General features: G+C 46.6%; 1 protein-coding gene across 1 annotated transcript; it reads right to left on the bottom strand.

Moving 5' to 3' along the window:
• Positions 1-12,766: 12,766 nt before the first annotated feature.
• mrpl19 (mitochondrial ribosomal protein L19) lies at positions 12,767-25,615 on the bottom strand. The gene is made up of 6 exons (XM_038968329.1): positions 25,518-25,615; positions 25,152-25,275; positions 24,793-24,911; positions 16,544-16,678; positions 13,842-14,023; positions 12,767-13,522 (listed from the first exon to the last, which is right to left on the bottom strand). Exons 1-6 carry the CDS (start codon positions 25,594-25,596, stop codon positions 13,301-13,303), a joined length of 861 nt encoding a protein of 286 aa, XP_038824257.1. The 5' UTR covers positions 25,597-25,615; the 3' UTR covers positions 12,767-13,300.
• Between the last annotated feature and the right edge of the window lie 539 nt (positions 25,616-26,154).

Below are 26,154 nucleotides of genomic sequence, written 5' to 3'. Positions count from 1 at the left end.
TTTGGAGTCTGTTTGTTGGTGTTGAATGGACTTTAAAGGGAATTTTGGTAACACTTTACCTAAAGCATCCATGTAACGACTTTCCTCTTCTTCTGACGAGGAGTAAGAGATATCGGACCAATGTGCAGCGTGGTAAGTGTCCATTTTAATATATAAAACTGAACACTACAAAAATACAAAATAACAAAGTGAATGAACAAACGAAAATCGAAACAGTCCCGTATGGTGCAAACACAGACACAGGAAACAACCACCAAAATTCACTTTAAAGTCCATTCAACACCAACAAACAGACTCCAAAGACTCTTTCATTCTACACAGCCCAGATAGACGGCCAGTCGGCCACCCATCCATCCATTACAACTCTGACTGTAACGAGCAGAAATGCTCTTCAATAATGCAGACTTTAGATTCTCAAAACACAAAGGAAAACAGGCTACCTAAATATGGCTCCCAATCAGAGACAACGACTGACACCTGCCTCTAATTGAGAACCATACTAGGCCAAACACATAGAAATAGAACAACAGAACAAAACATAGAAAAACAACATAGAATGCCTACCCCAACTCACACTCTGACCAAACTAAAATAAAGACATAACAAAGGAACTAAGGTCAGAACGTGACAATCCAGGTATAATGATTTACAACTTGTTATAAGCATGTGTGAGCTTTGCCAATATTATGGAAATTAATGGTTTGAGAACATTCCAAGATTTGAAAGACACATTAACAGGGCTTCCTGAGTGGCGCAGCGGTCTAAGGCACTGCATCTCAGTGCTAGAGACATTACTACAGACCCTGATTCGATTCCAGGCTCTATCACAACCGGACGTGATTGGGAGTCCCATAGGGCGGCGCACAATTGGACCAGCGTCGTCCAGGTTTGGCCGGGGTAGGCCGTCATTGTAAATAAGAATTTGTTCTTAACTGACTTGCCTAGTTAAATAAAGGTTAAATATATACTAACCGGTGCCCCCGCACTTTGACTCTGTATCGGTACCCCCCTGTATACAGTCTCGCTATTGTTATTTTACTGCTGCTCTTTAATTACTTGTTACTTTTATCTCTTATTCTTATCCGTATTTTTTTTTAACTGCATTGTTGGTTAGGGCTCGTAAGTAAGCATTTCACTGTAAGGTCTACACCTGTTGTATTAGGCCCTTGTGACTAATGACATTTGATTTGATTTGATTTTGTTGTTGTTGAATCAGGCAACTCCTATTTTCTATATTCGGTCAGCTATGGAGGGCCTTTAGAAACCCAACTACTGAACCATCCAATTACGATATTTAAAAATACATTATCTGGGCTCCTGAAAGGATCTCTATAATAGATAAACAACTTATGGAAAGCTCGTATTCTGAGATGAATTAAAAAGTTGGTCCACAGATCTAAGTGAATTTGAACCATCTGGAACTGGAACAGAATATGGAAAAATGTGACCTTGACATCCAGTAATCCGAACCAGAAACTTTGTTCACAGACTGTATTTAACACCAAGGAAATGTTTTACGATGACATTGGCCTAAACTCCCAACTGTTCACTGTGTCCCCTGAATCAGGTAGGCACATTCCTCCATATGATGTGGGAGTGTCTTGCAGTTTATTGCTTCTGGGACTAAGTTACAAAAATAATTTAGAAGTGCATGATAAGTGGTGGGAGGGTAGATAGAGATATAGGTGGGTCGGGACTGCAAACCAACCTGTGTTGCTAGACGGGATGGGAACAGGTGGAAAACATGGTTTCCGGGTTGGGGGGGTGCAGGGAGTTGGAATGGGATGGGGAGTTGGGGGAATGGGGAGTTGGGGTGATGTCGGGGGTGATGTTGGGCTGCGGGGAATGGGATGGGGAGTTGGGGGAAATGGGATGGGGAGTTGTGGGGAATGGGATGGGGAGTTGGGGGGAATGGGATGGGGAGTTGTGGGGAATGGGATGGGGAGTTGTGGGGAATGGGATGGGGAGTTGGTGGTGATGTTGGGCTGGGGGGAATGGGATGGGGAGCTGGGGGGAATGGGATGGGGAGTTGGGGGGAATGGGATGGGGAGTTGGGGGAAATGGGATGGGGAGTTGTGGGGAATGGGATGGGGAGTTGGGGGGAATGGGATGGGATGGGGAGTTGGTGGTGATGTTGGGCTGGGGGGAATGGGATGGGGAGCTGGGGGGAATGGGATGGGGAGCTGGGGGGAATGGGATGGGGAGCTGGGGGGAATGGGATGGGGAGCTGGGGGGAACAGGATGGGGAGCTGGGGGAACAGGATGGGGAGTTGGGGGAATGGAATGGGGAGTTGGGGGTAGTGTTGGGGGTGATGTTGGAATGTGGGGAGTGGGATGGGGAGTTGGGGGTGATGTTGGGCTGCGGGGAATGGGATTGGGAGCTGGGGGGAATGGCATGGGGAGCTGGGGGGAATGGGATGGGGAGTTTGGGGGAATGGGATGGGGAGCTGGGGGGGATGGGATGGGGAGTTGGGGGGAATGGGATGGGGAGTTGGGGGTAATGGGATGGGGAGTTGGGGGGAATGGAATGGGGAGTTGGGGGTAGTGTTGGGGGTGATGTTGGACTGTGGGGAATGGGATGGGGAGCTGGGGGGGATGGGATGGGGAGTTGGGGGGATTGGGATTGGGAGTTGGGGGTGATGTTGGGCTGCAGGGAATGGGATGGGGAGCTGGGGGGATGGGGAGCTAGGGGGGATGGGGAGTTGGGGGGATTGGGATTGGGAGTTGGGGGTGATGGGATGGAAAGTTGTGGGGAATGGCATGAGGAGCTGGGGGGAATGGGATTGGGAGCTGGGGGGGATGGGATGGGGGGAATGGGATAGGGAGCTGGGGGAATGGGATGGGGGTTGGGGGGATGGGATGGGGAGTTGGGGGGGGATGGGATGGGGAGTTGGGGGTAATGGGATGGAAAGTTGTGGGGAATGGCATGGGGAGCTGGGGGGAATGGGATGGTGAGTTGGGGGGAATGGGATGGGGAGTTGGGGGGGATGGGATGGGGAGTTGGAGGGAATGGGATGGGGAGTTGGGGGTAATGGGATGGGGAGTTGGGGGGAATGGAATGGGGAGTTGGGGGTAGTGTTGGGGGTGATGTTGGACTGTGGGAAATGGGATGGGGAGCTGGGGGGGATGGGATGGGGAGTTGTGGGGAATGTGATTGGGAGTTGGGGGTGATGTTGGGCTACAGGGAATGGGATGGGGAGCTGGGGGGATGGGGAGTTGGGGGGAATGGGATGGAGAGTTGGGGGTAATGGGATGGAAAGTTGTGGGGAATGGGATTGGGAGTTGGGGGTGATGTTGGGCTGCAGGGAATGGGATGGGGAGCTGGGGGGATGAGGAGCTGGGGGGGATGGGGATTTGGGGGGAATGGGATGGGGAGTTGGGGGTAATGGGATGGGGAGCTGGGGGGGTGGGATGGGGAGTTGGGGGGAATGGGATGGGGAGTTGGGGGGAATGGGATGAGGAGTTGGGGGTAATGGGATGGGGAGCTGGGGGGGATGGGATGGGGAGTTGGGGGGAATGGAATGGGGAGTTGGGGGGAATGGGATGGGGAGTTGTGGGGAATGGGATGGGGAGTTGGGGGTGATGGGATGGGATGGGGAGCTAGGGGGGAATGGGAAGGGGAGTTGGGGGGAATGGGATGGGGAGTTGGGGGGAATGGGATGGGGAGTTGGGGGTAATGGGATGGGGAGTTGGGGGGAATGGAATGGGGAGTTGGGGGTAGTGTTGGGGGTGATGTTGGACTGTGGGGAATGGGATGGGGAGCTGGGGGGGATGGGATGGGGAGTTGGGGGGATTGGGATTGGGAGTTGGGGGTGATGTTGGGCTGCAGGGAATGGGATGGGGAGCTGGGGGGATGGGGAGCTAGGGGGGATGGGGAGTTGGGGGGATTGGGATTGGGAGTTGGGGGTGATGGGATGGAAAGTTGTGGGGAATGGCATGAGGAGCTGGGGGGAATGGGATTGGGAGCTGGGGGGGATGGGATGGGGGGAATGGGATAGGGAGCTGGGGGGAATGGGATGGGGGTTGGGGGGATGGGATGGGGAGTTGGGGGGAATGGGATGGAAAGTTGTGGGGAATGGCATGGGGAGCTGGGGGGAATGGGATGGTGAGTTGGGGGGAATGGGATGGGGAGTTGGGGGGGATGGGATGGGGAGTTGGAGGGAATGGGATGGGGAGTTGGGGGTAATGGGATGGGGAGTTGGGGGGAATGGAATGGGGAGTTGGGGGTAGTGTTGGGGGTGATGTTGGACTGTGGGAAATGGGATGGGGAGCTGGGGGGGATGGGATGGGGAGTTGTGGGGAATATGATTGGGAGTTGGGGGTGATGTTGGGCTACAGGGAATGGGATGGGGAGCTGGGGGGATGGGGAGTTGGGGGGAATGGGATGGAGAGTTGGGGGTAATGGGATGGAAAGTTGTGGGGAATGGGATTGGGAGTTGGGGGTGATGTTGGGCTGCAGGGAATGGGATGGGGAGCTGGGGGGATGAGGAGCTGGGGGGATGGGGATTTGGGGGGAATGGGATGGGGAGTTGGGGGTAATGGGATGGGGAGCTGGGGGGGATGGGATGGGGAGTTGGGGGGAATGGGATGGGGAGTTGGGGGGAATGGGATGGGGAGTTGGGGGTAATGGGATGGGGAGCTGGGGGGGATGGGATGGGGAGTTGGGGGGAATGGAATGGGGAGTTGGGGGGAATGGGATGGGGAGTTGGGGGGAATGGGATGGGGAGTTGGGGGTGATGGGATGGGATGGGGAGCTAGGGGGGAATGGGATGGGGAGTTGGGGGGAATGGGATGGGGAGTTGGGGGGGATGGGATGGGGAGCTGGGGGGGATGGGATGGGGAGTTGGGGGGAATGGGATGGGGAGTTGGGGGGAATGGGATGGGGAGTTGGGGGTGATGGGATGGGGAGTTGGGGGGAATGGGCTGGGGATGGGGAGTTGGGGGTGATGGGATGGGGAGTTGGGGGGGATGGGATGGGGGGAATGGGATGGGGAGTTGGGGGTGTAGGCCCACCTCTTTTTGATCCTCTTTACATACCAATTGTATTATTACAAAATCCTGTGTGATCAATATGATAAGTTCCCTGCATTTATTTCTTACTTTTTTTCTTTAGAGTGGCAGCCTAGGTACATGTGATATAAACTAAGAGTGTAAATTGACATTAATATTGTACCTGTATAATGTCTTATAACAAGGCTTACCGTAATTTACACTCCAAAATGTACATTTGTCCAATGTTTTCACTTTTTAAAAAAGTGGTCATATATTAAGATACTGTAAGTGCACGCCCCTCGCCATTTGTTAGATTCACCAGAAAAGATACAAACCATGTAATTTCCTGATTCTATTCGGTGCTTATCTTTTTTTATGCATTTTGTGTTGAGCAATATATAGTAGCTGGACTTGCACAAACAATGGTGTGTCTTGACTTCCTTTGATGTCTGAAATAATGATTCTCATATGAGCAAAATAACTGAATAGCAAGATGAGGACTATAACAGGTGATTATACTAAACATTCGTTGATTTGAGTGAAATGGAACATCAGTTTCCCCAGTCGATCCTGCAGTGAGCTGCAAATTGGTGATAGTTGTAAAGCAGAGGTGAGGCAAGCACAACTACCTCATTCCCTCTTGTGTCCTGCCTGCTGCATTCTTGGCAGAGGATCAAGGTGAATACAGAGCAGAGAAAGAGAGAGAGTGAGAGAGAAAGGAAAAGAGAGCGAGGGAGAGAGAGAGAGAAAGAGGGAGAGTGCTGCATCCATGTTTAGAGCCCTCAATAGCAAATTGCCTGGCCCTGACTGTTTTAACGCACACCCCTCCTCCTCCTAAAACCATCACCAACCCCCTTGCCTTCCTCTCTTCCTCAGTCCCCTTATTTCCCACTTCCACACACCAAGAAAACAGGGTTCCCCAAGGGTTCTTTGGGAAGGGTGATGTTTCAATGTGGAACCATAATGACTTAAATAACATTTTGAGCCCTTCAAGGGTTCTTTACAGTTAACAGTTATTTTCCTCTTTTTAAGATAGTTCAAATGTAGGGGTGACGGCTCATTAGAATATTTTGTGTCATGGTTTTCTCTCAGATCTTTCTGTGTAACCTCGCTTGAGAGTGTCATTCCAGTTTATGTAATCTGTTGCGTTATGCCGTTACATGTTATATATGACTATGGCCAGTGATGGTGTCTTGTGAAAGACTCGCGTATGATTTGTGTTGATTAAATCAGTGGTTCTCAGCTCTTTCTTCAGGGATCCCCAACTGTTCCAGAGTTAGCACACCTGATTCAACTTGTCAATGAACACAATAATAACACCTACAGAATCTTCAAGAGGTTCTACAAAGAACCTTTGAGATTGAGAAAGGTTCTTCATCAAACCATAAACATTCTGAAAAGAACCATAAAAAAGGGTTCTAAAAAGGGTGCTATATTAAACCTTTTTTTAATGGTTCTTTATAAAACCTAGGAAAGGGTTGTTTAAAGCACCATACATGTTCCATTTTTAACCTTATGAGCATGGTTATATCGCCAAAAAGGGATCAGCTATGGTTACCAGCCAAATAACCCTTATTTGTCACCATACAGAGCCATTTGTTTTTAGTGTGTACCTCTCTACTCCCCCTACCCTTCTCCTCTCTTCCTCTAGCTACTCTCCTCCCTCTCTCCCACCTCTACCTATCTACTCCCCTCCCTCTCTCCCACCTCTACCTATCTACTCCCCTCCCTCTCTCCCACCTCTACCTATCTACTCCCCCCCTCTCTCCCACCTCTACCAATCTACTCCCCTCCCTCTCTCCCACCTCTACCTATCTACTCTCCTCCCTCTCTCCCACCTCTACCTATCTGCTCCCCTCCCTCTCTCCCACCTCTACCTATCTACTCCCCCCCTCTCTCCCACCTCTACCAATCTACTCCCCTCCCTCTCTCCCACCTCTACCTATCTACTCTCCTCCCTCTCTCCCACCTCTACCTATCTGCTCCCCTCCCTCTCTCCCACCTCTACCTATCTACTCCCCTCCCTCTCTCCCACCTCTACCAATCTACTCCCCTCCCTCTCTCCCACCTCTACCTATCTACTCCCCTCCCTCTCTCCCACCTCTACCTATCTACTCCCTCCCTCTCTCCCACCTCTACCTATCTGCTCCCCTCCCTCTCTCCCACCTCTACCTATCTACTCCCCCCCTCTCTTCCACTCCTAACTCTACCTATCTGCTCCCCTCCCTCTCTTCCTCTCCCACCTCTACCTATCTGCTCCCCTCCCTCTCTCCCACCTCTACCTATCTACTACCCCCTCTCTTCCACTCCCAACTCTACCTATCTGCTCCCCTCCCTCTCTTCCTCTCCCAACTCTACCTATCTGCTCCCCTCCCTCTCTTCCTCTCCCACTCTACCTATCTACTCCCCTCCTCTCTTCCTCTACCTATCTACTCCCCTCCCTCTCTTCCTCCCCCACCTCTAGCTATCTACTCCCCTCCTCTCTGACAACCCTTTCTCCTCTCCTCCCCTCCCTCTCTTCCTCCCCCACCTCTAGCTATCTACTCCCCTCCTCTCTTCAACCCTTTCTCTTCTCCTCCCCTCCCTCTCTTCCTCCCCCACCTCTAGCTATCTACTCCCCTCCTCTCTTCAACCCTTTCTCCTCTCCTCTCCTCCCCTCCCTCTCTTCCTCCCCCACCTCTAGCTATCTACTCCCCTCCTCTCTTCAACCCTTTCTCTTCTCCTTCACTCCCCTCCTCTCTTCAACCCTTTCTCTTCTCCTCCCCTCCCTCTCTTCCTCCCCCACCTCTAGCTATCTACTCCCCTCCTCTCTTCAACCCTTTCTCCTCTCCTCCCCTCCCTCTCTTCCTCCCCCACCTCTAGCTATCTACTCCCCTCCTCTCTTCAACCCTTTCTCCTCTCCTCTCCTCCCCTCCCTCTCTTCCTCCCCCACCTCTAGCTATCTACTCTCCTCCCTCTCTTCCTCCCCCACCTCTAGCTATCTACTCCCCTCCTCTCTTTAACCCTTTCTCTTCTCCTCTCCTCCCCTCCCTCTCTTCCTCCCCCACCTTTAGCTATCTACTCCCCTCCTCTCTTCAACCCTTTCTCTTCTCCTCTCCTCCCCTCCCTCTCTTCCTCCCCCACCTCTAGCTATCTACTCCCCTCCTCTCTTCAACCCTTTCTCCTCTCCTCTCCTCCCCTCCCTCTCTTCCTCCCCCACCTCTAGCTATCTACTCCCCTCCTCTCTTCAACCCTTTCTCTTCTCCTCTCCTCCCCTCCCTCTCTTCCTCCCCCACCTCTAGCTATCTACTCCCCTCCTCTCTTCAACCCTTTCTCCTCTCCTCCCCTCCCTCTCTTCCTCCCCCACCTCTAGCTATCTACTCCCCTCCTCTCCTCTCCTTCACTTCTCCAGCAACAACGCCTCCCTTACATTATTATTTGAAACCAAAACCTTTCTTTTTTTCTTATTCCTCTCCTCGTTCTTCTGAAATCGGTCCTTGTTCCAGGCGAAAGCTCTGGGATTTCCTCCCTCTCTCTCCTTCCCAGGCCAGCGCTGCAATTAAAGTTCTGAAAGAAGAAAGCCGCCCAGCTGTGAGCGAGGAAGTAGCTAGCTTCCATGTGGAACTGTAAGGGCGCCACTTAGTGACCACAGGTAGAAACTACACCCTCTTTATTCAGCTTTCCCCAATCCTCTCCTGGGTGACCCACCACCACACAGCTAGCCCTGCTCTAGCCTGGTCTCTGATCTGTTAGTGCAGTCTCCTATAGTTATGTTTGGCAACACAACAACCATAGGAGTTTGCTATACCAGGCTATACCACTGACACACTATTCAAGGGTTTGTTGATAAGTCCATGACATGAATAAGGTGTGTTTAGTGCAGGGCAAGGACAAAAATATAGACTGCCCATTACTGTGGGCTATCTAGGAAACAGTTGGTAAACAACAACACATCAACATACAGTTTGGTTCAGACAGATATAGACACAGACATAGACCACACAGATACATACATACAGTCTTCTGTTCCCCAAACAGCAGTCAGGTCGACTGTACAGGAATTACAACCCTTCAAGGTGAAACAATGTGCCTTATTTTGACCTAACCACAACAGAATGCTACACACACACACACACACACACACACACACACACACACACACACACACACACACACACACACACACACACACACACACACACACACACACACACACACACACACACACACACACACACACACACACACACACACACATACAGGAACATGAGGTGGCAGGAACATTGGGTGGCAGGAACATGGGGTGATATGAAGGAAATGTGAGGAATGTATCAAACAGCCTTGACTGTGCTTATCTTAGACCACATGTGGGCAGGGACATCCTCAAAGCACAACACATACACACACACATGAATACGTGGATTCCACCACCTATACACACACTCATGGAGAATGGTTTTCCATCAAGGACAAAGTTGGACAGCTGTTATGTTAGCTAGATGTTGTGGTGTAGTATTAATGTACGATGGGTTATGTTAGTGTAACCGATGTGAAATGGCTAGCTAGGTAGCGGTGGTGCGCGCTAGCAGCCTTTCAGTCGGTGACGTCACTTGCTCTGAAACCTTGAAGTAGTGGTTCCCCTTGCTCTGCAAGGGCCGTGGGTTTTGTGGAGCGATGGGTAACGATGCTTCGTGGGTGACTGATGTTGATGTGTGCAGAGGGTCCCTGGTTCGCGCCCGGGTCGGGGCGAGGGGACGGACGTAAAGTTAAACTGTTACATTAGCTAGATGTTGTGGTGTAATATTAATGTACAATGGGTTATGTTAGCTAGATGTTGTGGTGTAATATTAATGTACAATGGGTTATGTTAGCTGGGTGTAATATTAATGTAGCAGCTGTATTACTGCCTGTATGATGGGCATGTGTACTGGTCATTCAAGCACACAGACAGACACACACACACACAGGCACAGTCGCACACAGAGAGAGAGAAACACACACACAGGCACAGTTGCACAGACACACACACACAGTTGCAGACAGACAGACAGACAGACCGACAGACAGACAGAGAGACAGACAGAACAGTATGTCTCAGCGTGACGTCCTTCGTAACCTGTACTGCTCTGTCCCGTCTTTATGGACTAAAAGACGCAGAGAAGTAATGGCTCTGGATATCACCATCTAGATAAGATTATAGTCTTTCACACTATCTTCTCTGTCAGGGGACTGTCGTCACAACCCTCACACCTGCATGTGTGAAGGCAGCAGGAGTTCCAGTCTGGCCCGAGGGGAAAGTGAGAGGGAGGAGCAGCAGGAGTGTCAGTCTGGCCCGAGGGGACAGTGGGAGGGAGGAGCAGCAGGAGCGTCAGTCTGGCCCGAGGGGACAGTGGGAGGGAGGAGCAGCAGGAGCGTCAGTCTGGCCCGAGGGGACAGTGGGAGGGAGGAGCAGCAGGAGTGTCAGTCTGGCCCGAGGGGACAGTGGGAGGGAGGAGCAGCAGGAGCATCAGTCTGGCCCGAGGGGACAGTGGGAGGGAGGAGCAGCAGGAGCGTCAGTCTGGCCCGAGGGGACAGTGGGAGGGAGGAGCAGCAGGAGCGTCAGTCTGGCCCGAGGGGACAGTGGGAGGGAGGAGCAGCAGGAGCATCAGTCTGGCCCGAGGGGACAGTGGGAGGGAGGAGCAGCAGGAGCATCAGTCTGGCCCGAGGGGGCAGTGGGAGGGAGGAGCAGCAGGCGGTCATGTTATTTCACTGGAACATATGGTGATACTCAAGTGTGTCATTTACCTAGGACTACGGTGACCCAGAGGACCGGAACACACACACACATGTAGGAACGTGCAAGAACGCACAGACAAACAGTCACAGCGGGGTGTAACTCAAGCCTGTAATTTATATGGGTCTATGGGTGGTCCTAATATCTTGTGGCACAGCACAGTTCTCTCTCGCACGCATGAACACACACACACACACACACACACACACACACACACACACACACACACACACACACACACACACACACAGAGAGATTGAGAGTTCAACAAATTTACAGATACGCATGGGTTTTGTCTTAAAAAAGAAATCACAGGCAGGGACATGATCACACGGAGAGAGACAAACGGAGACAGAGAGGAAGAAAGACAAACGGAGACAGAGAGGAAGAGAGACAAACGGAGACAGAGAGGAAGAGAGAGAAAGACTAGATAGAACACAGAAAAGGAGAGAATGAGAGACAGAACATGAAAGAGAGCGATGAAGATATAACGCCTCATTTGTTAAGTTCTCCGTATTGTACAGTGCTCTCTGTTACTCTTTCTTGTACGGTCATTAGCAGAGTATACATGATCCCAATTTTAGATCCAAGACGGCGGCAATTTGAAACGTTTTTGCTGAATTATAGGCACAATGAACCACGTCGCGTGTCGTAGTTTAATAATGGGTAGTGCTAAAAACAATGACATCATACCTGAATTCCTCCATCTATATACCATTATAGAAACTCATCTACAAAGGAAAGGTCGACGTTGGCACTATAAACTGTTGGGATAAATATTTTATTCTGTCACGGTGTCACATTTGTGTGAGTGCTGCGAGTGTGTGCATGCATATGTCTGTGTGTGGGCGCGTGTTTATGAGGATGTGTGGTCCATAATGAGTTGAGTAAACATCTGGCATTCCTGTATTACAGAGCGCTCCTGTAATGTGGAGAAATTACAGAGTGTAGGGGAGAGTCCAAGCACACACACAGATCACAGGCATGGCATTACAGGCTCCAAGGGTGTTTACCAACACAAACATCACCGGCATGACTTTACAGTGCTAACTGTAACTAACACTATGGAACATGTCATCTCAAAACCACATTGTGTTTCCACTCACTATAGGAAAAGTAAACTGCAGCAGGTGTCCAGTCACAGCTAGTTGGATGTAAACATCTACTCAAGGATATGAACATATTTGCCCTTCTTTTGCAAAGGAATCTTTTTCAAAGTCTTTTTTCCCCTATGTGCTGCTGCGCTACGTTTAAGTAGATACTAAAAGTGCACATTAAGCAATACAATGCCTCATGAAAGCCATCAGTTTCAACAAAGCCGGTTCCGTTCAATGTTATGGCACAACAGTGCTCCCTAGTGGCAATATGAAGTGTTCCAACATGGTAATTACATGGGAAAACTGCAAGCTCCTTGTAACTTTGTACAGTTAACTAAAACACAAAAAGGTCAAAGTAGCAGTTTCTTATTTGAATATGATGAGGTAGTGCAGGGCTGGCCAACCATCTTCCTGGAGAGCTACTGGCTTTTACTCTATCATGAAAAGGAAAATGAGCATGCCATCCTGGAATTTAAAACCTACTCAAATTTGATACATTTTGCATAAGACTTGACTTCCTATTTTTGCATACACAAAAGACATACCAACTAGGACGTACTACGAAAATTTGGACATAGGCCTTCTCTCTGGGCTGGCACACTGTTCCATTGACTGAAGACCACACAGGAACTCCTTATGAGGTTTAAGCTAGCCTTCTGAGATTGTCCTAATATGGGTCTTCCTGTCATCATTAATACTGAAATGGTAATTAGTACAGCTCTCAGTTCCTCTGAGATCACGTTCAGCGACCAACTAGCACTAATGCACACTTCACATGACTACAGACAAATTCTCACGGTCAAGTGCTTCGGCTCTGTTACAACTGAAATCAATGCATTATAAAACAGTCATTGTTTGTCTAGAAAATGGGACCTATCAAGTATCTTACAACATCATACACCATGTATTAAAAGGACAAGGGAAACATGTTTAATAGCTTTTTAATTTAGAAATGGATACTTGCAACTGCACATTGATATGCAAAACCACTTTCCAGACATACAAGACACGATGAAGCAAGCAGGTAAGCACAGCTATGCAGACGGTTCCACCATTGTCCCTGGGAGATTCAGACTCCTCAATGTTCCTCTCCACCTCTCACCAGACATCATGTACATGGAGACAGGTGGAAGACCAAGGGACATCAAGTGTTGAAAGAGCTTAACAGGGGTGGCTGAACACTGTTCCTCAGAGGCAGCACTGTCTGGTGCTTTTCATCTCCCAGGCACTTCATCCATCTATTCATGTCACTAATTGCTCATGGAGTGAATAAACTAGATTTCCCCCCCCCCCAACTTTATGTAATTTATTGATTTGACAGTAAAACCAGAAGACACTACTGCCGGGGCTGCCCACCCGCTTACTGGAACTACCCACCCGCTTATTGAACTACCCACCCGCTTACTGAACTACCCACCCCTGGTTGAGAGAGGGTTGGGGTGAGGGGTTAGGGGCATGTTCACTTGCTCATCTCTGTCTGCACCTCCTTAAGGATGTGCTCCTCCAGGGCTGTGGTGTCGTACTCTTTCAGCATGTCATACTCCAGCCAGGGCATCGCCCACTTCTGGGCGTGCTCCAGCTTCTCGGGCGACAGACACAGGTCGAATCGGATGCCCTGCACGTTGTACTTGGGCCGCTCCCAGCGCTTGGACCACGGCTTGGGCCGCATCCGCACTCTGATCTAGAGGGAAGAGAGGTACAGGTCAAACCAATACTGCCCTGTACAGACAGGCCTCGGGTGATGAATCTGTACCAATCATAGCTTTAGCAATACATGTTCGGTATAAAATAAAAGGCCACTTCCATGTTATGTTAACTGACTTCAATTGTTAAGTGAAACACGTCTAAATATGAAGTGTCTCAGCATCGTGTTAAACAGAATTAATAACTCAAGTTTGATTTGAGCTGGCTAACAGCCATATCTGATGTCTATTCAGAGGTCAATATGACTGACTGATTGACAACTATGTGTTATGAGAGAGTGGAAGCCAGCCACTTACTTTATTGACGGGCACGTCCCCGGTGACAGAGTGGGGCACGGGCTTCATGTCCAAGTTCACGGTGCTGTACTCGGGCAGGGCGTCTCTCAGGTACATCAGATTGTTGTCCAGCCTTTTCTCCAGCTTCAGCACCTCCAGCTGCTGCAGCCGCGGGCTGTACATTTCATAGCAGATCTCAACTCCTGAGGGAGAGAGAGATACACTCAGCTAATGATTATCATGGCCTAGGGCACGTGTCAAATTCCCGTCCTAGAGGGCAGAGAGCCTGCAAGTTTCTCCTTTGTACTTGATCGATCAATTAAGCTCACTGATTAGTTAGGAACTCCCCTCACCTGGTTGTCTAGGTCTTAATTGGACACAAATTGAAAGGAAGTAACAACAGCCAGCAGACAGAGCCCTCCAGGAAGTGTGTGCCACCCCTGGCCTTTAATCAGAGTTCACAGGCACACTAAATCAGGTCTGCCCAAACCTGGTCCTGGAGTCACCCTTCTGCTGCCATTCGCTACAATCCTGATCTAGAACACCTGATTCTAATACACTGAACAAAATCTAGAAAACACAACATGCAACAATTTCAAAGATTTTACCGAGTTACAGTTCATATAAGGAAATCAGTCAATTGAAATAAATAAATTAGGCCCTAATCTATGTATTTCACATGACTGGGAATACAGATATGTATCTGTTGATCACAGACACCTTAAATAAAGGTAGGGGTGTGGATCAGAAAACCAGTCACTATCTGCTGTGACAACCGTTTGCCTCATGCAGCGTGACATCTCCTTCACATAGAGTTGATCAGGCTGTTGATTGTGGAATGTTGTCTCACTCTTCAATGGCTGTGTGAAGCTGCTGGATATTGGGGGGGACTGGAACACGCACAATGGGTGACATATCTGGTGAGTATGCAGGCCATGGAAGAACTGAGCTTCAAGGAATTGTGTACAGATCCTTGCGACATGGGGCCGTGCATTATCATGCTGAAACATGAGGTGATGGAGGTGGATGAATGTCACGACAATGGGCCTCAGGATCTCGTCACGGTATCTCTGTGCATTCAAATTGCAATCAATAAAATACAATTGTGTTCGTTGTCCATAGTTTAAGCCTGCCCATAACATAACCCCACCACCACCATGGGGCACTCTGTTCACAATGTTGACATCAGCAAACTGCTCGCCAACACGACACCATACACGCTGTCTGCCATCTGCCTGGTACAGTTGAAACCGGGATTCATCCGTGAAGAGCACACTTCTCCAACATGCCAGTTGCCATCATAGGTGAACATTTTCCCACTGAAGTCAGTTACAACACTGAACTGCAGTCAGGTCAAGACCCTGGTGAGGACGACGAGCATGCAGATGAGCTTCCCTGAGACTGTCTAACAGTTTGTGCAGAAATTCTTTGGTTGTGCAAACTCAGTTTCATCATCTGTCCGGGTGGCTGGTCTCAGACAATCCCGGAGGTGAAGAACCCGGATGTGGAGGTCCTGGGCTGGTGTGGTTACACGTGGTCGGTGGTTGTGAGGCTGGTTGGACGTACTGCCAAATTCTCTAAAACGACGTTGGAGGGTAGCTTACGGTAAAGAAATTAACATGACATTTTCTGGCAACATTACTGGTGGACCTTCCTGCAATCAGCATGCCAATTGCACACTCCATCAAAACTTGAGACATCTGTAGCATTGTGTTGTGTGACAAAACTGCACATTTTACAGTGGCCTTTTGTCCCCAGCACAAGGTACACCTGTGTAATGATCATGCTGTTCTTAATATGCCACACCTGTCAGGTGGATGGATTATTTGGCAAAGGAAAAATGCTCACTAACAGGGTTAACACATTTGAGCACAACATTTTGGAGAAATAAGCTTTTTGTACGTATGAAACATTTCTGGGATCTTTGAAACATGGGACCAACACTTTACATGACGCGTTTATATACACATATACATATATTTTTTTTTTGTTCAGAATAATTTGCTGCTAACCAGGAGAGAGTGAAAGCATGCCTATTTAAAACATTTTTTATTGAACCTTTATTTAATTAGACAAGTCAGTAAAGAACAAATTATTATTTACAATGACGGCCTACCCCGGCCAAACCCGGATGACGCTGGGCCAATTGTGCACCGCCCTATGGGACTGCCAATCACGGCCGGTTGTGATACAGCCTGAGATACAGTGCCTTAGACCGCTGCGCTACACGGGAGCCTACCCAGTAGCTCTCCAGGAAGTATTGGCCACCCATGTGCACTAAATCATTGGAAACTGAGGTTCTACACTTCAGATTGAATAGTGTCACAATGGAAACTGAGGTTCTACACTTCAGATTGAATAGTTTCACAATGGAAACTCAGGTTCTACACTTCAGATTGAATAGTGTCACAATGGAAACTGAGGTTCTACACTTCAGATTGAATAGTTTCACAATGGAAACTGAGGTTCTACACTTCAGATTGAATAGTGTCACAATGGAAACCGAGGTTCTACACTTCAGATTGAATAGTGTCACAATGGAAACTGAGGTTCTACACTTCAGATTGAATAGTGTCACGACTGATGTTTCAGACTCATCCAACGGAGATATTTATCCCGTAAGCAACATACTGATTTAACCTCCAGAAGAGCCTTGGCGGTGCAAACACGCACACACTCTCTCTTCACATGAGAACTGCTGTGTACTTCATGAGTATCCCCACCTTGGCCGTCGATGATATTCCTAAGGACAAATGTGGCTCCCAGTCCATGGCCACCTCTCTGGATGCAGATGCCCATAAAGCGGTTGGTTTTACCGCTGGCGTGAGGGTCCGCCATGGTCACAGCTAAGACACTTCCTGCAAAACACAACGACTAATTTAAGTCTATCAAAATCAACACATTCATTTGATAACTCCTTTAAAAAGATAAAAGGCCAGTATCTCTCCTCATAATGTGATGAGATACAATACAGTGCCTTCGGAAGGTATTCAGACCCCTTCCCTTTTTCCACATTTTGTAACGTTACAGCCTTATTCAAAAATGGATTTAAATGTTTTTCCTCAAATTTACACACAATATCCCATAATGACAAAGCGAAAACAGGCATTTAGAATTTTTTGCAATTTTTTTGCAAATATAAAAAATAAATTACAGAAATAGCTTAAATACATAAGCATTCAGACCCTTTGCTCTGATACTTGAAATTGAGCTCAGGTGCATCCTGTTTCCACTTATCATCCTTGAGAAGTTTCTACAACTTGCAGTCTACCTGTGGTAAATTCAATTGATTGAACATGATTTGGAAAGGCACACACCTGTCTATATAAGGTCCCACAGTTGACAGTGCATATCAGAGCGAAAACCAAGCAATGAGGTCGAAGGAATTGTCCGTAGAGCTCTGAGACAGGACTGTGTCGAGGCACAGATCTGGGGAAGGGTACCAAAACATTCCTACCGCATTGAATGTCCCCAAGAACACAGTGGCCTCCATCATTCTTAAATGGAAGAAGTTTGGAACCACCAAGACTCTTCCTAGAGCTGGCCACCCGGCCAAACTGAGCAATCGGGGGAGAAGGTAACCTCCCTGACCTAGGCCCAAGAACTGGATGGTCATGCTGACAGAGCTCCAGAGTTCCTCTGTGGAGATGGGAGAACCTTCCTGAAGGACAACCATCTCTGCAGCACTCCATCAATCAGGCCTTCATGGTAGTGGCCAGACGGAAGCCACTCCTCAGTAAAAGGCACATGACAGCCTGCTGGAGTTTGTCAAAAGGCACCTAAAAGACTCTGACCATGAGAAACAAGATTCTCTGGTCTGATGAAACCAAGATTTAACTCTTTGGCCTGAATGCCAAGCGCCACGTCTGGAGGAAACCTGGCACCATCCCTACAGTGAAGCATGGTGGTGGCAGCATCATGCTGTGGGAATGTTTTTCAGTGGCAGAGACTGGATGACTAGTCAGGATCGAAGGAGAGATTAACAGAGCGAAGTACAGAGAGATACTTGATGAAAACCTGCTCCAGAGTGCTCAGGACCTCAGACTGGGACGAAGGTTCACTTTCCAAAAGGACAATGACCCTAAGCACACAGTCAAGACAACGCAGAAGTGGCTTCGGGACAAGTCTCTGAATGTCCTTGAGTGGCATAGCCAGAGCTCAGACTTGAAACCATTCAAACATCTCTGGAGAGACCTGTAAATAGCTGTGCAGCGACACTCCCCATCCAACCTGACAGAGCTTGAGAGGATCTGCAGAGAAGAACGGGAGAAACTTCCCAGATGCAGGTGAGCCAAACTTGTAGCGTCATACCCAAGAAGACTCAAGGCTGTAATCTCTGCCAAAGGTGCTTCAACAAAGTACTGAGTAAAGGGTCTGAATACTTATGTAAATATAATACTTATAGAGAAACTTCCCAGATGCAGGTGAGCCAAACTTGTAGCGTCATACCCAAGAAGACTCAAGGCTGTAATCTCTGCCAAAGGTGCTTCAACAAAGTACTGAGTAAAGGGTCTGAATACTTATGTAAATATAATACTTAATTTACTTATGTAAATGTAAAATCAGTTATATATTTCTAAAAACAGTTTTTGTTTTGTCATTATGGGGTATTGTGTGTAGATTGATGAGGGGAAAACATGTTTTATTCAATTTTAGAATAAGGCTGTAACGTAAAAAATATGGGAAAAGTCAAGGGTTCTGAATACTTTCCGTATTTTTGTTTATGGTATACCATATCAGTAAATATTACATTGTAATTGTTCATTGGAGCTGGTGTTTTGTAAATGTCTAGTATAGCAGAGAGAGCTTGCAGTCTTTCTGCAATTAGAAAATTAAACTGAACACACACACACGACCTGTATGCAGACTCCTAATTTGCAGAGCTCCACCTGTCGAACAGGAGGGTGTAAAGCTCACAACACAACAGCATACAGATATTCAGCAATGCTCTTAGCATTCGGGCTAAGTAATACATTTGCCAATTCAATGGATTTATAATTGTTGGAAATAAATAAGCAGAAGACAAAGAGACGGCATGAAGTATTCTAAACTGTGATATCCAAGTTCAACTGACTCTACTGCTCTTTTCAAAACGTTTTCAAAAGTTAAAGTAAACCTTAATTTACAGGAGAGACTGTGGTGAAACAATGACCTCTAAACCTTTCCTTCCTGAGGAGGATCTCTGCTGTCCTGTGTACACACAGCGTCTGCAAAGTTTGTCTGAAGGAATTCTGGAAACAGAAGGGAACTCAGGAATGTCCAATGTGCCAGAAAATAATGTCAATGGACGACCCTCCATGTAACCTGTCCACCCTCCTCCCTTCCCCATGGGCTAAGTCTGTCTTCTGTGTGCGGCTCTGCAGCCCATCCCGTGCCCCCGGCCTTGAACCCTACTTTTAGTGGATAAACCTGGAGAACTGCAAGGCAATCCGATTGTGCGCCGCTCGGGAGCCATGACCAATAGAACTGTCCTGCTAATAACAGGGTTAATAATATATCTGTGAGAATATCCAAGGGGCTTTTATATCATTCTAAATGAATAATAATAATCGCTTTGTTTAAAAAATAACATTTTGGAGATGATTTCCTTTTCAAATAACGTTTAGTTTCTATTTAGGTTTATGTCCATTCATTGTCACAGACACAGTAGGAGCCAATAGCACAATCAGTGCTCTAACTCCCCCTTGTGGTGGTCTGGAGCAATGAAGTGGTGACGCAGGGTACCGTACTAAACCACAAATTACCTCTATGTCCCGCAGCATAATCACAAAACTTCTAGTGGAGCAACCACTGTAGGGGATACATTGGCTGTGGCTTGTAGGGGATGTGTTACCAAACTGGACGCAACATGCCCCTGATACTGCGACTGTGTTGAAGCCTAATTGATGTATTCAAAGTAATATTCATAGTATGCCGGTATTCATATTTCCATCAATGTTCTTGTTATTTTATAAATATATTTTATAATTGTTTTATTCTGTCCATACTTAGTTTAGCACCTGATGTTTATGTCCCAATAAACAGACTTACTGAAAAATATATCTTCAAATACAATGATAATTAATAAATGATTAAACAAAGCTCAGTGTTTTTATTATGTCACGAGGGGTGGTAGGAGTTGGCAATGTTTTTTATTTATTTATTATGTTGTTGGGAAATGAAGAGACTCATTCCTGATGTTGCAGGGAATACTGACTGAAATTAAAGTTACCTCATTATAGAACCCAAAAATATTCCTGGACACGGTTACCTCTGGAAATGAGTTGTTAGCTAAATATGGTACAACTCATCTTTTCTCAAGTGTACTGAGACTTGTGTTTTTGTTGTACATTGTCCCTGTTCAATAAACCTACAGTATATAAAACATTGTCCCTGTTCAATAAACCTACAGTATATAAAACATTGTCCCTGTTCAATAAACCTACAGTATATAAAACATTGTCCCTGTTCAATAAACCTACAGTATATAAAACATTGTCCCTGTTCAATAAACCTACAGTATATAAAACATTGTCCCTGTTCAATAAACCTACAGTATATAAAACATTGTCCCTGTTCAATAAACCTACAGTATATAAAACATTGTCCCTGTTCAATAAACCTACAGTATATAAAACATTGTCCCTGTTTAATAAACCTACTGAACAAAAATATAAAAGCAACATGCAACAATTGCAATGATTTTACTGAGTTACAGCTCATACAAGGAAATCAGTCAATTGAAAAAAATTCATTAGGCCCTAATCTATAGATTTCACATGATGGGCAGGAGTCCACCCACTGGGGAGCCAGACCCAGCCAATCAGAATGAGCCTTTCCCGATAAAAGGGCTTTGTTATAGACAGAAATACTCCTCGGTTTCTTCAGCTGTCTAAGTGGCTGGTTTCAGACGATCCCGCAGGTGAAGAAGCCGAAGGTGGAGGTCCTAGGCTGGCATGGTTACATGTGGTCTGCGGTTGTGAGGCGAGTTGGACGTACTGCCAAAATCTCTAAAAAGACTTCAGGCGGCTTATGGTAGAGAAATGAACATTAAATGCTCTGGCAACAGATCTGGTGGACATTCCTGCAGTCAGCATGCCAATTGCAAACTCCCTCAAAACTTGAGGAATCTGTGGCATGGCGTGACAAAACTGGACATTTTAGAGTGGCCTTTTATTGTCCCCAGCACAAGGTGCACTTGTGTAATGATCAGGCTGTTTAATCAGCTTATTGATATGCCACACCTGTCAGGTGGATGGACTATCTTGGCAAATGAGAAATTCTCACTAACAGGGATGTAAACAAATTTGTGCACAAAATTTGAGAGAAATAAGCTTTTTGTGAGTATTGAACATTTCTGGAGTCTTATTTCAGCTCATGAAACATGGGACCAACACCTTACATGTTTGCGTTTATATTTTTGTTCAGTATATATAAAACATTGACCCTGTTCAAATAAAAGTATATAAAAAAATGGAGGCCGTCCATATTGCGCGGCAACGTGATCGCTAGGTGGCAGTGGGCACTGAAAATCCTTGTATAATTTCATCGCTCATTTTTGCTAAATGAGACCCAAACGGGAAGAAGAGAAGGATGTTTGTGTGACAGAGATAAGACTGTCTCATAAGCTCGAGGTGCCATCACAACAGATCCTTTTCGGGGTCGCATAACTGGTTTTTTTTTATTGTCAACCTGGCGGTCACGTGTATTGGCGAAGTAATCGAAATGTTGCTGGTTCCCCGAGCCGACTAGGTGAAAAATCTTTCAATGTGCCCTTGAGCAAGGCACTTAACCCTAATTACTCCTGTAAGTCACTCTGGATAAGTGTGTCTACTAAAATGTAAAAATACAGCCAAACAGCAGCCTCTTGAACTCTCACAGACCCTCTTTGGCGTGTGGACATTTGTTTTTCCTACCATTATAAAAGGAGACAACTGAAGCAGGGAAAGCGTTTTAAATTCCTCACACCAGTGTTTCTAAAACAACACTGCTACATTGGCAGCTCAGCATGTGTGATGGGTGCCAGATCAAGAACTGGTAAGGATGCTGTGAGCAAGGAAGCCCTTCTGTTAAGCAGCAGAGTGAGGCCTGTTACATTAGCAATCCAATAAAAGCTTTACAATGATGACTGAACGCAAGTAGCTTTATTGCAACAGAATATATCACATTTTCAGCATGGTTCGTTGAATGGCACTCTCAATAGACTGTTCTGTACAGGGCTGGCTAGTAGCCTAGCCCTTTGCTCAGGACTCTCTCTTCCATTACATTATACATAAGAGTCATTGGACGAAGGCGTCTTCTATAGAGGGGAGTTTTGTTAAGCTCGCCGGTGCTCAAATCTCAACATTAACACACGTTGCTTGCGGTACGGTATTGGAAGCGTACAGACCTCAGTGCTCCCACACGGCCATATCTCCATGTTACAAAGCTCCTTTATGGAAAGCAGACGGAGGACAAAGGGGGACCCTCTGTGTTAATTAGCTATCTAGCATGGTCCGAATACCTGCGTGTAAGAGTAACTGGGGAAGAGTAGCAGAAATGCAGTTTTGTCAGATGGAGGCACCTATAGCTGTATGGATCTGTAACTGCTACAGTGTAGTTTAGTAGGATGGAGGCTCTATAGCTGTATGTATCTGTAACTGCTACAGTGTAGTTTAGTAGGATGGAGGCTCTATAGCTGTATGGATCTGTAACTACTACAGTGTAGTTTAGTAGGATGGAGGCTCTATAGCTGTATGGATCTGTAACTACTACAGTGTAGTTTAGTAGGATGGAGGCTCTATAGCTGTATGGATCTGTAACTACTACAGTGTAGTTTAGTAGGATGGAGGCTCTATAGCTGTATGGATCTGTAACTGCTACAGTGTAGTTTAGTAGGATGGAGGCTCTATAGCTGTATGGCTCTGTAACTGCTACAGTGTAGTTTAGTAGGATGGAGGCTCTATAGCTGTATGGATCTGTAACTGCTACAGTGTAGTTTAGTAGGATGGAGGCTCTATGGCTGTATGGATCTCTAACTGCTACAGTGTAGTTTAGTAGGATGGAGGCTCTATAGCTGTATGGATCTCTAACTGCTACAGTGTAGTTTAGTAGGATGGAGGCTCTATAGCTGTATGGATCTGTAACTGCTACAGTGTAGTTTAGTAGGATGGAGGCTCTATAGCTGTATGGATCTGTAACTGCTACAGTGTAGTTTAGTAGGATGGAGGCTCTATAGCTGTATGGATCTGTAACTACTACAGTGTAGTTTAGTAGGATGGAGGCTCTATAGCTGTATGGATCTGTAACTACTACAGTGTAGTTCAGTAGGATGGAGGCTCTATAGCTGTATGGATCTGTAACTACTACAGTGTAGTTTAGTAGGATGGAGGCTCTATAGCTGTATGGATCTGTAACTACTACAGTGTAGTTCAGTAGGATGGAGGCTCTATAGCTGTATGGATCTGTAACTACTACAGTGTAGTTCAGTAGGATGGGGGCTCTATAGCTGTATGGATCTGTAACTACTACAGTGTAGTTCAGTAGGATGGGGGCTCTATAGCTGTATGGATCTGTAACTACTACAGTGTAGTTCAGTAGGATGGAGGTTCTATAGCTGTATGGATCTGTAACTGCTACAGTGTAGTTTAGTAGGATGGAGGCTCTATAGCTGTATGGATCTGTAACTACTACAGTGTAGTTCAGTAGGATGGAGGTTCTATAGCTGTATGGATCTGTAACTGCTACAGTGTAGTTTAGTAGGATGGAGGCTCTATAGCTGTATGGCTCTGTAACTGCTACAGTGTAGTTTAGTAGGATGGAGGCTCTATAGCTGTATGGATCTGTAACTACTACAGTGTAGTTTAGTAGGATGGAGGTTCTATAGCTGTATGGCTCTGTAACTGCTACAGTGTAGTTCAGTAGGATGGGGGCTCTATAGCTGTATGGATCTGTAACTGCTACAGTGCAGTTCAGTAGGATGGGGGCTCTATAGCTGTATGGATCTGTAACTACTACAGTGTAGTTCAGTAGGATGGAGGCTCTATAGCTGTATGGATCTGTAACTACTACAGTGTAGTTTAATAGTATGGAGGCTCTATAGCTGTATGGATCTGTAACTACTACAGTGTAGTTTAGTAGGATGGAGGCTCTATAGCTGTATGGATCTGTAACTGCTACAGTGTAGTTTAGTAGGATGGAGGCTCTATAGCTGTATGGCTCTGTAACTGCTACAGTGTAGTTTAGTAGGATGGAGGCTCTATAGCTGTATGGATCTGTAACTACTACAGTGTAGTTTAGTAGTATGGAGGTTCTATAGCTGTATGGATCTGTAACTGCTACAGTGTAGTTTAGTAGTATGGAGGTTCTATAGCTGTATGGCTCTGTAACTGCTACAGTGTAGTTTAGTAGTATGGAGGTTCTATAGCTGTATGGCTCTGTAACTGCTACAGTGTAGTTTAGTAGGATGGAGGCTCTATAGCTGTATGGCTCTGTAACTGCTACAGTGTAGTTTAGTAGGATGGAGGCACCCATAGCTGTATGGATCTGTAACTGCTACATTGTAGTTTAGTAGGATGGAGGCTCTATAGCTGTATGGCTCTAACTGCTACAGTGTAGTTTAGTAGGATGGAGGTTCTATAGCTGTATGGATCTGTAACTGCTACAGTGTAGTTTAGTAGGATGGAGGCTCTATAGCTGTATGGATCTAACTGCTACAGTGTAGTTTAGTAGGATGGAGGCTGTATGGCTCTGTAACTGCTACAGAAAGCACATCTTTTTTATTTAAAGGATTCTTTCTTGCTGATGAAAGAGAAAGGGCTGTTTGTCTTGAAAGCCGTAACACAAGCGTCGGGATTGTAGTTCACGAGGCAGTCGCAGGCAAAGTTAATGGCTGAGAACTGTAGGGAGGAGGCAGATTGCCGCCTAGAGTTTGAGAGAGCTAACTAGTAGCCTAGATAGGATGGTGTGTATTGAAGTCTCATATATACACCAACTGTCTCAAAAGGTCTCTTACCAACATAAAACTCTGGAATGTTGAGCACTTTCCTCCTCTGGATCATGTCTTTGCGCTCAATGGAAAACTTCAGTGGGTTTATTCTCTGTCGGGGAGGGATGAATTCTGGACTCAGGAACCTGTATTCAAAAACAGAACCAAAACAGGAATGGGATGAAATCATGTTGCATAATTGCTGATAAAACAAGAGGAATTGCAAAAGGAACCTAACTAGAAATCACATTGCAGTTTGTGTTATCATGCCAATGTTTGACAATGACAGAAATGGAGTTGGCAAGAACAACTATAGGACCAGGTCAGCATCACATCACCATGTGTTCAGTGTTATGAACACAGCTTGTTAGCTAGAATGTTCTTACTTTCGCAGTGAAGCCTCGGACTGTGTTTTGTCAATGATGACAGGTTTTGGTGGAGGGGTGAATTTTGTTGGCTTGCCACCGTCACTCCCCTGTGCGAGGCGACGCATAGATGTGGACAAGAAACCTAAGGAGGAAACAAAAGACTCAGTCTGTTTATAATATTAAACATTTTAATAGCAATGTCGCACTAGAACAGCAGCTAGCTAGCTAACACCAATGTAATTTTGTAACAGTGACTAGCTAGCTAGCTAACGTAGCTAACTAGCAACGTTTAGGGCATTTGGGGCTAAATCTTGCTAAGGAATACCCAACACATTGCTAGCAACCCTTCGAGATACACTTATTTTATCATTCCATGTGACTTACGTTCATTTTGCTGTTGTATATTCCGTAACAGCCTTATTGAAAACATAACTTTGTCAAGCCTTCTCGTGCAAGCAGCCATATTGGATGCTGACCTTCGCTGTCACATGTGAATTGTTACGGAAGCCGAAAAGGGATGTGTCTCAAGAGACGCAACATGCACATCATCCTTTCATCCACACGATGTCACTAAAGACATAGGCTACATCAAAGAGCCACCGACAAACATGACAAAGAGGAGGTGTAGGAGGAAGAGGAGGATGGTGGTGTTGAATCATTTCAGCATTTCAATCAGTCATAATAATTTCAGTTGATTCCAATGCCGAAGATATAACCTACTGTGCTTTAGCAATGAGGAGGATCCACTGAAGGAGAGCTTGAACTACCGCCCTGTAGTTACAGTGTCAGTAGCCTGCCCTACACTACCATCTGTGAAAAAAAAGCCTGGGCCTCTTGGTACAGGCAGTATACCTTGCCATACAGATGCTACACTATTCCCACCCTGCGTCCAAACCCCAATGCGAACCAGGGAACATTTCCAACTAGGTTCTGAGGGATTCCATTAATGTAGCAATTAAAGAGGATCAGCCAGTGCCATGTTTAAACCATGCCTCTTGGCCAGGGTTTCCCAAACTACACA

The sequence above is a fragment of the Salvelinus namaycush genome, chromosome 29 (genome assembly GCF_016432855.1).
Source record: "Salvelinus namaycush isolate Seneca chromosome 29, SaNama_1.0, whole genome shotgun sequence".
Lineage (NCBI taxonomy): Eukaryota > Metazoa > Chordata > Actinopteri > Salmoniformes > Salmonidae > Salvelinus > Salvelinus namaycush.
Note: the sequence above shows the minus strand (reverse complement) of the source record. Positions and strands in the feature narration are given on the sequence as shown.